This window comes from Eumetopias jubatus, unplaced genomic scaffold, assembly GCF_037043125.1.
Source record: "Eumetopias jubatus isolate StellerSeaLion01/CBP00866 unplaced genomic scaffold, mEumJub1_p1.0 scaffold_16, whole genome shotgun sequence".
Taxonomy (NCBI): domain Eukaryota; kingdom Metazoa; phylum Chordata; class Mammalia; order Carnivora; family Otariidae; genus Eumetopias; species Eumetopias jubatus.
The window spans coordinates 16,555,959-16,569,431 of NW_028274822.1; the positions used below are offsets into that span (position 1 = coordinate 16,555,959).

Consider the following 13,473-nt stretch of genomic DNA (forward strand, 5'->3'; position numbering starts at 1 on the left):
TGCAATGCTCAAGAAGATCAGAATGCCCACATATGATGTCTTGGATGTAGAAAGAGAGATTGTTGTAAGGGTTGCATCCACGTGCATGAACTTTGAAATGGCATCAAACTTCTCAGCAGCTGTACGTTAGGTGCGCTATTTAAATAGAAATAGAACCATATGTTTAAATGTGCTGTTGTACTTAAGATGTATCAAAAACACATGTTTCCCCTCCATCCAACTTTCTTGTGATTTGCTTGAGTTTCAGATAATATAGGGCACTGTTCTTCCTCTTACAGTTTTCTGTAGGACAGCTTCAAGTAATACAGTAAGAGCTGTAAAATTTTAATGAATACCCTATTAAGCAGTTTTCTTTCTGGTTGTTAGGAACTTGGACTTTCTTAAACCATGAAAAACTAGACAGTGTAAGTTTCACAGAATGTAAAGGTAGACCTCTACCTCTGTTAGAAATAATAATCATAAGTTTCTACCCCAGGGGCTTCCCTTGTCATGTAAAATTATAAATCAGTTGGAGATGTTGGGAAATTATGTCTAATTGGAAAACTCTGGACATTGCCAGACATCGTTCATAGCAGTAAATCACACACACACACACACACACACACGAACCATAAAATAGGCTGAGGAAAGATTCAAAATAACCTATACTGAGTGTACACATACAGATTGTCAAATGTGTCCTTTGCAGGGGAGGGGACCTGTAGTTATTTCAGTCCAGTCTGATTCAGGAACATCCCAGATGCCACCAGTTTTTATAATGGAAGCCCACTTATGCTTTTGAAGTAAGATTGTCCACCACAGCTGGATTGCACATGAGAAATGTTGCAGGGAGAAATGAGGCTGTCCTGTACCCAGTTGGGCCTCAGAATGTTCTCTTACCAGATGTGATATTTGTAAATTGTATACATTTTTAATACATTTTATATAAAGTTTATAAATGGATTTAATAAAATTCTTGTAAATTTTAAAAGTTTTAGGAAGAGGGGCAACTGGGTGGCTCAGTTGGTTAAGCATCTGCCTTCGGCTCAGTCATGAGCCCAAAGTCCTGGGCTCGAGCCTCGCGTCAGGCTCCCTGCTCAGCGAGGAGTCTGCTTCTCCCTGTGCCCCACCCCTGCTCATGCGCTCTCTCTCACGTGTTCTCTCTGTCTCAAATAAATAAAGTCTTAAAAAAAAAAAAGTTTTAGGAAGAGATTGCTGAAGTTTCTCCTGTGAGTTGAACCCGCCTAGCAGACCAGTCTACAAAGACTGATTTGACGGGCCCCTGGCTGGTTCACTGGGAGAGCATGCAACTCTTGATCTTAGGGTTGTAAGTTCAAGTCCCATGTTGGGTGTGGCGATTACTTAAAAACAAAATCTTAAAAAAATAAATAAAATTGGGCGCCTGGGTGGCTCAGATGGTTAAGCGTCTGCCTTCGGCTCAGGTCATGATCCCAGGGTCCTGGGATCGAGTCCCACATTGGGCTCCCTGCTCCTTGGGAGCCTGCTTCTCCTTTTGCTTCTCTCTCTCTCTCTCCCTCTCCCTCTGTCTCTCATGAATAAATAAAATCTTTAAAAATAAATAAATAAAATTGACCAATAATTTGTAAAAGTAGAAAGTAATGTTAAATTATTGTCTCACTGAAATGTGATGGAAAACATGCATTTAAGTGTATCATATTTTTCTTAGAAGTCTTTGTCTAACCTGGTGGAAGGTTCGGACCATTTGACAAAGGTGGGAATTTGCTTTAGGACTCAGATAATGCCTAATTTCCCAGATCCGTGGTTTCTGCCCCCGTATTCACTTCAACATACAAATGATATGCTCACACACGTGGCGGCATCAATAGACTGCAGGTGATGTGCACTTCCCAGTCGCTGGACCATATTTAACCTAAAAAGCATGTCCAGATACAAATGATTGAGAATGATATTTTGATGGGAGTAACCTTGAATGTGATTTCTCTTACTGTTACAAAGAAATCATTTTTTTAAATGATAGTTTAACCTTTATAATCAATGCAAAAGATCTTGGGCTATATTTTGGAGATTTGCAAATTCACCACACCCAGGTTAATTCTTGGCCTCTGAATTAGCATACTAATTTTGGAAGTGGTCAAAGGAAGCTTACCAGGAACCCAGCTGGGAGAGAATGGGAGGGAAGGGAAGAGTAACGGAGGCTGGAGAGATGGAGAACAAAGGGGAATGTGTGCTGTGGTGGAAATGTCAGTGTTGTATACTTTCACACACAGTGTAGACATTTTGTGACCATGTAGGTCCATTTACAGCCCTGCCATTTTTTTAATTCTGCAGTTCTCTTTGTTGCATTTACTTGCATTATGAATCCTGCAAGACAGTGTATAATTTTTGCCTTAAAATAACTAAGCATGAAAAAATAGCCTTTTATATGTACCCAGATACATCATGCAGGAGGCATTTCATTCCTTCCTAAAGATCCAAGTTCCCCCCAGTACCCTGTCGTTTATATTCTGAAGAGCTCCCTTTAGTATTTGTCATTACCCAGCTCTGCTGGTGATGAATGCTTGGTTTTCTTTAATCTGAAACATCTTTATTTCATCTTCGTTCTTGAAGGGTATTTTCACCGGATATAGGATTCTGGGTTGACAGCCTGGTTTTTCTCAGCACTTAAAAGATGTCCTACCACTCTTTCTGGTTACCATCGCTTTTGATGAGCTGCGCATGGCCACACTCTTATAGATGTGCACATTCTCTCCGCCTGCTTTCAAGATTTTTCTCTTTAGTTTTCGGCAGGAGGACGGTGATGTCTCTAGATGTTTTTTTTACGCGTGTGTATTTAACCCATTTCAGGTTTGCTGAACATTTTTAGTCTGTAAATTTGTTTTTCACTAGGGATCTTTTCTTTTAAGATTTATTCATTTCAGAGAGAGGCAGAGAGCACAAGCATGGGGTGGGGGGAGAAACAGGCTCCCTGCTGAGCAGAGAGCCTGACCCGGAGCTTGATCCCAGGACCCTGGGATCATGACCTGAGCCAAAGGCAGACACTTAACCAACTGAGCCACCCAGGCGCCCCATCAACTTGGGATATTTCAACCATTTTTCAAATTTATTTTTGGTTCTGTTTTCTCTCTCCCCACCTTCTGGAACTCCAAATACCATACGTTAGAGCTTTTGAAATTGTCCCACCAGTCCCTGAGGTATAGTGCATTTTTTTAATCATTTTTTTCTCTTTAAATTGGCTTATTCCTGTGCTTAGATCTTCAAATTCACTAATTCCTGTCACCGTTCAGTTGTTAAACCCATCCAGTGAGATGGTTTTTTGTTTTTTGTTTTTTTTAAGATTTTATTTATTTGAGAGAGAGAGAGAGAAAGAGAAACAGCACGAGAAGGAAGGGGTCAGAGGGAGAAGCAGGCTCCCTGCTGAGCCGGGAGCCTGATACGGGACTCGATCCCAGGATTCCGGGATCATGACCTGAGCTGAAGGCAGTCACCCAACCAACTGAGCCACCCAGGCACCCTGGTTTTTTTGTTTTTTTTTTTTAATTTGATATATTTCCCAATTCTTCTATTTTGTTCTTTTCATAGTTTCTATTTCTCTTAGATTTCCTACCTTTTCATTGATTACAAGGGTATTTTCCCTTCTATCTTCAAACATAGTTGTAACAGCTGCTTTAACGTTGTGTCTGATAATTCCAACATCTGCAATTGGAGTTGGCATCATTGATTGTCTTTCCCTTGAGAATGGGTCACATTTGTACAAGTTACATCATGGAGACCCTGGATCCTGTTCAGTTCATCCACAGAATGTTGATATTTCTCTTTAAGCAGGAGAGGAACTTGGTTGGATGTAATGTGAAAACTGCCTGGCAGTAGGTGGTAGCCCAGGCCTTCAACCTGTGTTGCATTTAGCGGAGGTGTTTTGAGCCTGCTCCCCACACGCATGGGTTAGGGCTTACCAGAGCTTGAGGAGAATTTATACCCAGAATTTAAGGCTCCCCTTTTCCAGCACTCTCCTTTCCAGGGTTTTCCTCAGTTTTTCATGCCTCTGGTTGCCCCAACTTTGTCCTCCATTTGATCGAGCCAAAACTCCCTGTGGGTTCCCTGTGTTTTAGCTTTCCACACCACATAGCAACTGGGATGGGCACCATGATAGGCTAAAGCCCTAAAAAGCAGGAAACTTAGCCCAGGTTGGTCCCTTGTTCAGAATTTCAACTCTCCTCTTAAATCCTGCCCACTTCTCTTTACTCACCAGGACCTACCAAGTGGTGGTTTGCTTCTGTTTTGTCCAGAGTTTATAGTTGCTATCTGTAGGGGATTGGTCTGTTAGGAGCTTACAACTCCTTACCAGACACATAATATTTCCAGTGGAGATTTACATTTTGAACTGATGGCACCATTTCTCTACCTCAGGCAGAGATTACAAGTCTTGGAAATTTTTGTTAGAATTGCCTGTTGTTGGGGCACCTGGGTGACTCAGTGGGTTAAGTGTCCAATTCTTGATTTTGGCTCAGGTCGTGATCTCAGGGTGGTGAGATCGAGCCCTGCATTGGGCTCCATGCTCAACTTTGAGTCTGCTTGAGATTCTCTCTCTCCCCCTCTCCCTCTGCCCTGCTCCCACATGCTCTCTTAACTCTCTCTCTCAAAATGAATGAATGAGTGAATGAACTGCTTGTTTGCTGTTTTTTAAATTCAGATAATTTAGATACCTTTCAGTACCTTATGTGGTACAGGATAAAGCAAGCACTCAAATGGGAGTCAGAATGCTTGGGTCCCAGCCTCAGTCTTACTAATAATTAGCTATCTAATTATGATTATAATTAGCCATCATTATGTTATAATTACCTAGTTGTTAGCTAATTGTTAAAATTAGCAAGTCGGTGAATCCCTGGCTTGTGGGCTGGGGGGCCTGACCAGCCTCAAAGTCCCTTTATATCCTGAGGCCTCCGATCATCTGATCTAACTATCTTGAAGTCTCTGCGTTAATCCACTTCATTGGATTCAAGGGATTAATTACATATATTTAAGCAGGAGAGGAACTTGGTTGGATGTAATGTGAAAACTTGAATAATATATGAAAACATATATTCCGTGATGAAAAGGGCATCCTGCTATTGGAAGATGTGGCCATGTGCTATTGATAATATTTCCCCGTTTTATCTCTGCTTCCCTTAAAGCTACACAACCCTTTCTTTCCCTTAGGCCTCACTTTTCCCTGGGCACAAGTCATTCAGTAACTGAAAAGAATTATATTTTTAATCTAACATCCCATTTAAAATACATTTTTGTTTGTCTCTTAGGAAAAAATGCTGCAAAGGGTATAAGTTTGTTCTTGGACAATGCATCCCAGAAGGTATGTAATATAAAAGATTATGTCTTTTCACCTTGTTTGTGACTAGTCGTTAGGTGTCTGTAAAGTTCAGGTGTATATAGGATGTATGTTGGTTACCTGTGTGTAATTTCAGGTTTTTTTGGCATTAAATTCTTCTAGTGCCAGTTTAGCTCCATGTATAGTATGCTCTACCTAAATCATTGCACAACTTATACACATATATTGAGCATCTTCCATATATACAAACCGTACTCATGTATTTCAGGTTTTAAGCTCAAAAGGCTGTATTTCCCTAATCAGCATGTCATACACAGTTAGAACACAAGCATCCTCCCCACCTCTCTCTCTGAGCTTTTCATATGCTAAACTCAAAGCCCCTTCAAGCCCTGTGCTCAGCCCAGCACTGAGGAGACAGAGTAGTGTCAGACCTGGGCCCAACCCTCAAAGCCCACACCCTCAAGCTGGGGAGACAGGTATAGACAAGCATGAAATCAGAGATACCTGAATTTTTTTTAAAGATTTTATTTTTATTATTATTTATTTGTCAGAGAGAGGGGGAGCACAAGCCAGGGGGGGTTGGTAGTGACAGGCAGAGGGAGAAGCAGACTCCCCGCTGAGCAGGGAGCCCAATGTGGGACTCGATCCCAGGACCCTGGGATCATGACCTGAGCCAATGGCCAAGGCTTAACCAATTGAGCCACCCAGGCATCCCAAGAGACCTGAATTTTAATTACACTTCCCATATTGCCTTAGTCCATTCTGGCTGCTATAACAGAAATACCATAGTCTGGTGGCTTAAACCACAAATGTTTGTTTCTTTTATAGTTCTGGAGGCTAAGTCCAAGACCAAGACCCCGGAAAATGCCATGCCTGGTGGGAGCTTCCTGGTTCATAGATAGCCACCTTCTTGCTCTGTCCTTTCATGGCAGAAGGGACGAGAGAGCTCTCTGGGGTTTCTTTTATAAATGCACCAAGCCCCTTCATGAGGACAGAGTCCTCAGGATCTAAGAAGCCCCTCCCAAAGGCCCCACCTTCTCAGACCATCACCTTGGAGGTCAGGATTTCAACATGTGAATTTCAAGAGGACACAAGGATTCAGTATCCTATCTTAGTCTTTGTGGGAAAGTATTAGTACTTGACTCATGGTGGTTTTAAGAATCTTACCACATGTAAGGTACTTGGAACAGAAGCTGGCTCTTATTAAGTGCTTGATAAACGGTGGTTCCTGCTGTTGTTTTTAATAATGACCACAACATGTGTGGTAGCGGCATTCAGAACAGAAAGTGTCTGGAGCAGGCCTGGAGCACAGAGAACTCAGGGCAGTCTGAGGTGGTCTCAGGAAGGAGGGGGAGCCAGCCGATCAAGGAAGGCTGTCGAGGACCTGGACAGGTAGGAGGAAGGGAGCTGCGAAGGACCCCAGCGCTGATCCAGAGAACACTAAGAACTGTCTGGAGAGCGTGAGATTAGTTTGCCTGGGGCCGGGGAGAGGTGGGTGGGTAATGAGAAATAGGTTTCTTCACTGTCACCCAAGAAGCCAGGCCTTTGCGGAGGACCAGGAGCCCAGCCAAGCCAATTCAGGTTGCATTATCTCATAGCAGTTTCTTTGTCTCAGTTAGAAATGAATGAATCCCCCCTGCGTATTGCTCTCTTCGGTGAAAGGGTGGAAGAGTTCACTAAGCCATAGCTGGGGCCTTTGAGAAAGCTGCTTTAGGAAGGCTGGTTAGGAAATCACTTTACATAGGATGGTTTATGTGGCCTTGGGCCTCTCTGAGACTAAATTTCGCACTGCCAGCCAATTCTGCTGGTTAGAGCATGGTGGGAGAAAAAACCCACAAAGATCAAAATAATTGCATTCTTTTATAAACCAGCTTTTCTCCATCTGCAGCTCTGTCCTTTATATTTCAATTTGGCAGATACTAAGAAAACTAAGTTTAGGCCAGTTGATTTAAGAACCCAGCTAAAGACCTTGCCCAGCCTAAATAAAAACACATTACATGCATACCACATTCTTAGGATTTCTTGAAATGTTAGGTGTTGTGGTTTCAAACATCAGAGCCTAAAGGTAGCCTCCCCTCACCCTCTTTGGGGCCTGTGACACCTGTGATTAACATAACCTTTGCCCTAACTAGCAGTCTGCTCTGTTGCTGTCCCTAGAACACTGAAGTGTTTCAGTCTGTGGGAATAAGTCTGTGTGCCTGGGCTTCTTACTAAAGATCTCCATAGTCATAAAGATTTCCATTAGCAAGAATGCAACATAGAAATGTAGAAATTCAGAAAAGATAGTATATTCGTTAGGATTGTCCAGAGAAGCAGAGAGAGGTTTCTTTAAAGGAGTTAGTTGACAAGATTGTGGAGACTAGCAAATCAAAAGTCCGTAGGATAGGCTGGAAACCCAGGAACAAGTTAACAGTTTGACTCAAAAGGTCGTCTGCTACCAAAATTCCCTCTTCCCTGGGGGAAGTGTTTTTTTCTATTAAGACCTTCAACTGATTGAAAGGGCCCACCAACATTTTGGAGGGCAATCTGCTTTATTCAGACTCTACCAAATTAAATGTTGATCCCATTTAGCAAATATCTCCACAGAAACGTTTAGAATGTCCTTGACCAAATATCTGGGTACTGTGGCCTCGCCACACTGACACGTAAAATTAACCATCACAGATAGTAAAGAGACTAGAATTTCTAAACAAATGTGCTGAGGAGAAGGTGCAATTTAAAAGAGTGTTGCTGCCTCATATTTGTTGCTCTAAGTCAAAAGTCAACCACCCATGGCCAATTCTGACCCACTGCATATTTTTTTAAATAAAGTTCTGTTGAAACACAACCATACTCATGCACTTAAGTATTATCTATGGCTGCTTTTGCCCTACCACTGCAGAGTGGAATAGTGGTTGCCAACCGGATCTACTTTGCCAAGCCCTCTGCTGTATTATTTTGATATGCCAGGTGATAGAATAATCTCATTTGTTCTAGCTCAACAGTTATTAATTGAGCATAAACTGTAGGAAGAAAGTAGTGCCAGTTATTCCAAGGGACACCGTCCTTGCCAGATACCCAAACAATAGTAAGACCTAGTAATAAAGGCAGCAGAAGAGCAGGTTAAGCTTTACTGTGTGTCGGGCATTGTGCTTTAAGGCATCATCCAAGTTAACCTTCATAAAAGCACCATAAAGTCGTTATTACTGTCAATCCTATTTTGTAGGTAAGAGGATGAGACTTAAAGGACCTGAGGTCACAGACAGTAGCAGAGTTCGGAGCGCTGGCTCTGGAACCCATACTCTTCACCATAATGCTGCATGTCTCCTAGCCTGGGACAGAGTAGGCATTCCACAAATAAGGCAGAACACGGGAGCAAGAGAAGAGTATAGAGCACAAAACTTGGACTGCCCAGGGGCACCTAAGCATCTGCCTTCGGCTCAGGTCATGCTCTCAGGGTCCTGGGATCAAGCCCCACATCGGGCTCCCTGCTCCGCAGGAAGTCTGCTGCTCCCTTTCACACTCCCTCTGTGCTCTCCCTCTCTCAAGTAAATGAAGTCTTCAACAACAACAACCCTGGCTGCCTAGAGGTGATATTTAGTTGAGGAAACCATGTTTGACTGGCAGGAAAGTAGACTTGGCATCACAATTACAGGGGAAAAGATTTAGCAGGGGCAGCTTTGCAGGTCCTCATGAGAATGGCATGATCCTTGCCCCATGGACCCCCGCCTGCATCGGAGCTGAAAACAGACCAACCCACTCATTCCACCTTCCTGTGCGGCAGAGCAAAGCTGGGTTTACTCCACATCCGAGGATCATTTATCTGTCAGCACCTAGGGAAGATAGCGCAGTGATTGAGATGCTGGATCTAGTCTGGAGGTGAATGTGCAGCCTGAGCTCCTGACTCCGAGCCAAAGTCCCTTCAGAGGCTTGTTAAGTATCAGTTTGTAAGGACTGGGAGGAGGAGATGCTTTAATTCTTTTCAAGTAAGAGGGCATCCAGAGATCTCCAGCCACTCCCAGCCCCTCCTCAGCATGCAGGATACACACACGCATGCACACACACACACACGCACGCGCGCGCACACCCCAGCCCTGCATCACTCACACCAGCTCTGTTCCAGAGCCTCCCTCACGCTCCTCCTAGCCTGTGTGACTTCCAGCGGTTGCACTCATGCGATGGTGCCCGTGCCCCTCACCAGGGCCGGCTTTTCTTTAGTGTTCATCTGGAAGGAATTCCCTCTCTCTACCGCAGCTGGTGAAAAAGCCCAGACCAGGCCCGCAGGTACTGCTGCAGGGCTATGCTGGGGCATCCAGAGCATCTTTGCTTTCCAGATGAGTGGCAGACCCCAGCGGATGAGGAAGGTGACCCGGGGAAAAGTCACAGGGGATGTTTGCCTTCAACCACGGGCCAGGCTGAGCACCAAGTTCCCCAACATAGTACTTTTAAAAGGTGGCCCATGGCCCAAAGGGTTAATGCCCTTCTAAACGTAGCCAGCCACCCTTCGCCATTCCCGAGCAGGGTGCAGCCCAGGAGGTCTGTTCCAGACCCGGGCCCCATGTCACCACCCCTGTGTGCTGAACGACTGTGGCTGATGTGAGCTCACCCTTGTCTTTTTCAGATTACGACGTGTGTGCCGAGGCTCCCTGTGAACAGCAGTGCACAGATAACTTCGGCCGAGTGCTGTGCACCTGTTATCCAGGGTTCCGGTACGACCGGGAGAGACACCGGAACCGCGAGAAACCTTACTGCCTGGGTGTGTTGGCAGCACACGCTAATGTCCCAGCTTCTGGGATCGTGATTCTGTCCTTTGTTGGATACTCTCCATCTGTGGGGCCAGCTCCCCGGAGCTGCTTTGACCTTTGTTTCTTCCCTTATGTCTCGGTACTCAGATAATATCATGCCAGTCGTCACTGCCTTGATCAAACCAACCTCGGCCAAGGAATTCTTCATGGAGCTGGTACCAGTCAGATCCTAATAGGCAGTGAGATCTGAGAGCAGGAGAAGGGGAGCATTATCAAGTGAAAACGAGAACAATGTCAAACAGAATATAAGTGGGCAGAAACATTAAAACACAGAAACATGAGACTCCACGTTCTCTCGGAAGGCAAGGCGGAGAGGCTGGGAACGAGGAAGGGCCCATGTGGCAGGCAGATTGGAAGTGAGTCAGAGGGAGCTGAAGCCCCCCACCTGGACTGCAGCTGAGCGAGCTCAGCACCGGCCCTCGCCACCGGCGGGGTCCTCCCCTCACTGGCTGGGCTGTCCAGCCATGCCCTCTTTGTGTTTCTAAGACAGGGTGATGGTAATTGTCCCCTGGAGCCACATGTCTCCAAGTGTGGTCAGTCCATGGCTAACCTGCCTCAGAAACATCTGGGGTTCTTGTTTTTAGAAAAGATTCCTGGCCTTGCCTCTAGAGCCTGAGGGTGGGTCCAGAAATCTGCATTTACACAAACGTCTCTAGTGACCCCCATGCACAGGCAAGTTTGAGAAGCCCCTGGAGGATGAACTGAGGAGCCAGGCAGATGGTCCCAAGTGGAGAATAAGCGAGCTGTGATCAGCAGCCCCTCCTTCTCTGTCCCAACTGGAGCTCTAGAGAGCGCCATTGAAGAGAAGTTCTAGATATTAACCTCCTAGCTTCTCCCCAGTGGCACCTGTGGGGCACCCCACACTGACAAGAGGACTGAGGCCACTAAGTGCCTGAACCCAGGACCGATGGCGCCTCCTACAGAGAGCATGGTGCGCCAGTCTGTCTCTCTGAGGTCCGGGCGCGGGGGGCTCTTCCAGTTTGTGGTAGCTGCGGTACTCTGCGCTTCCCATTTGGGGATCCACAAAACTGGCATTCTGTTAAGAATTCCATCTGTTTCTCTCCTTTCAGCCTCCTCCTCCCTCTGGACAGTAGGGGCAACTTCACCCTTGGGTGTAGGGCAGAGGTATGTGAGGAAAGGTGTTCAGCCTGAGGAATTGCAGAGGTGAATGCAGCTGAAGCACTTAGTCCACAGGTGACACAGCGCATACTACCAGGGAAACGTCCGAACGACTACACTCCCGGGGGCCCCCGGGGGCCTGCCAGAGGGGGGTCCCCGGGCCGCTGTTCCAGAGAGTAGCTGGAATGTTGTCCGCATCCTGAAGTGCAGGGCTGAGCTCTATCTGCCTCCCACATGTACACGGTCAGGACTGAGTATCATGTCCCCCCCCACACACATACATACGCTGCCACCTGATGTCTTCGACCAGTGAGCAGGAAACAGACCCAGGCCTCCCTCTCTTGCCCTGGTGGGAAACAGTTTTATTTCTGCCCCATTCCACAGGGGAGCAAGTCTGTGATGTGCACGGTTTATGTGGACTCTGACCGGTAACTTGTTTGGTGGTCTCATGGCTCATTTCCACAGCTCATGGGCGGTCCGTCTGGGTCATTGATGACACCGAAATTTCCTGGGGAAAACTCCATTAGATCCATCGTGACTATTTTCTTTCGCCAGAAGTGGCTTTTCTCAGGTTTCATTACATCTCTTCACCGGGAAGGAGCCATTCCTAACTGACCTTGGGTCACCATCTTGCCGCTCTGAACCTAGAGCCATAAAGGGGGCGGGGGAGGGGGGCATAAAAACCCTCAGCCCGCTCGGGTGCTTGCAGAAAATCATGGCTCTGATGCATGCTTTTCGAAGTGTGTTGCTCTCTGTCAACTCATTTTCTCTTCTGAGGAGCCCAGCCAAGTATTTCGGGCCGGCGACCTTATCATGTCTTATAGATGGGAATTTTGAAGGCTGGCAACGCCTGCACCAGGCCACATGACTTGGCAGTGGCGGATCCCCTCCCTGATCAGTTTGCCACCGTGGCAACACAGCCTGAGGCGCTCCGGGCATGCTGGCTCGTGTTTCTAGCACCTTCCCTGATCGAGGCTGGCAGAGGGTCCTTTGCAGACCTTCACGGGAGGGCCACGCTGAGTGTCACCTGTTGTGTGGGAAGAGCGTTCTCTGAAACGGAGCATTCTCTGCCTTTGGTCCAAACCCAGATATCGACGAGTGTGCCACCAGCAACGAGACGCTATGCGCGCACACGTGCATCAACACCGTGGGCAGCTACCGCTGTGAATGCCGGGAGGGTTACATCCAGGAGGACGACGGGAGGACGTGCACCAGGGGAGACAAATACCCCAACGACACTGGTGAGTGGGGCGAGCGATGCGCCCCCATAGGTCAGCAGGCCCTTGGGAGCCCACCAGGGCTTTCAGCCACTGACATTAATTCGTAGGCCAACTTGAAAATGAGCGCAAGAAAGGGAGCAGTGGGGGCAGGAAGGGGCGTTTGCATGAAGGGCAGGTGGGATCTGGGTTAAGAGAGGGTTAGGACATAAGGTCGAGCCCGGTGGAGCAAAGCCTGCCAGCAGCGAGGGTTGCGAGCTGGTGCGTATTTGCGGAAGCTCTCCACCAAGTGGAGGTGGTGCTGTGCTCACGCAGAAATCAGCAGAACTTAGCTAGGTGCTTGGACCACCCTCAGATGAGCAGAGCAGAGGTCAGAAACCCTGTGTTCTCTCAGAGAATGGGTTGAACATCGATAGGAAACATGTCCGTGTCGGGTAACCGTGTACATCAATGCTGCTTAACGTATGCCCCGGGCCTGCCTGGAACTCTTCGTTACTTGGTTCATGATTGCATAAATACAGAAGTCCAGTGTTCAGACATTTTTATACCCATTTGAGAGACATTTTGCCTAAATCCAAAGATCAGTGCTTGTATTTCGTCTTTTTCTAGTTATTGGTTTTTATTGTGTTTTGCAAATACAGCCCACAGTGAAGTGAAACAGTGTTAAAAGCTGGCCTTCACAGAGTTCGAGAAGCTGATCTACGTTATGTCAACCCAGCTCAACTGCTATGTCTGTCACTCAGGGATACGATCAGCCCGAATGTTGGATCACCCCCTTAAGTTTGGAAGAAGGAGCCCTTGTGCTCCTGTACCCAACACTCATAGGCCGGGAAGCTGCTCCCATCTTCCTGTGCTCAAGGCACAGCTCTTCCCCACCCCCCTTGGGATGGGTCAGGATGCTGTCTGTCCAGAGAGGCTGGCTGGGCCTTGGATCATCTCTGAGTGGGGAGGGGGTCCTGGGCAAATCACCTGTACCAAGAAGGCAGGGGGCAGGAAGCCTAAACGTTCTGAGCACTCAGGAAATGGTGATTCTTGGGTGTAGCCTGAGATTTCTACAAGGAGTGGAGGACAG

The 13,473-nt window shown here is 46.7% G+C and overlaps 1 protein-coding gene across 2 annotated transcripts in view; it reads left to right on the forward strand.

Moving 5' to 3' along the window:
* Positions 1-13,473, forward strand: part of CCBE1 (collagen and calcium binding EGF domains 1) — a 226,023-nt gene that overhangs the window by 192,682 nt on the left and 19,868 nt on the right. For both annotated transcript variants that reach the window (XM_088019487.1, XM_028102978.1), the window contains exons 3-5: positions 5,253-5,305; positions 9,882-10,016; positions 12,273-12,425. In XM_088019487.1, the coding sequence (XP_087875613.1) occupies positions 5,253-5,305; positions 9,882-10,016; positions 12,273-12,425 (341 nt within the window). The remainder of the gene's footprint in view (positions 1-5,252; positions 5,306-9,881; positions 10,017-12,272; positions 12,426-13,473) is intronic.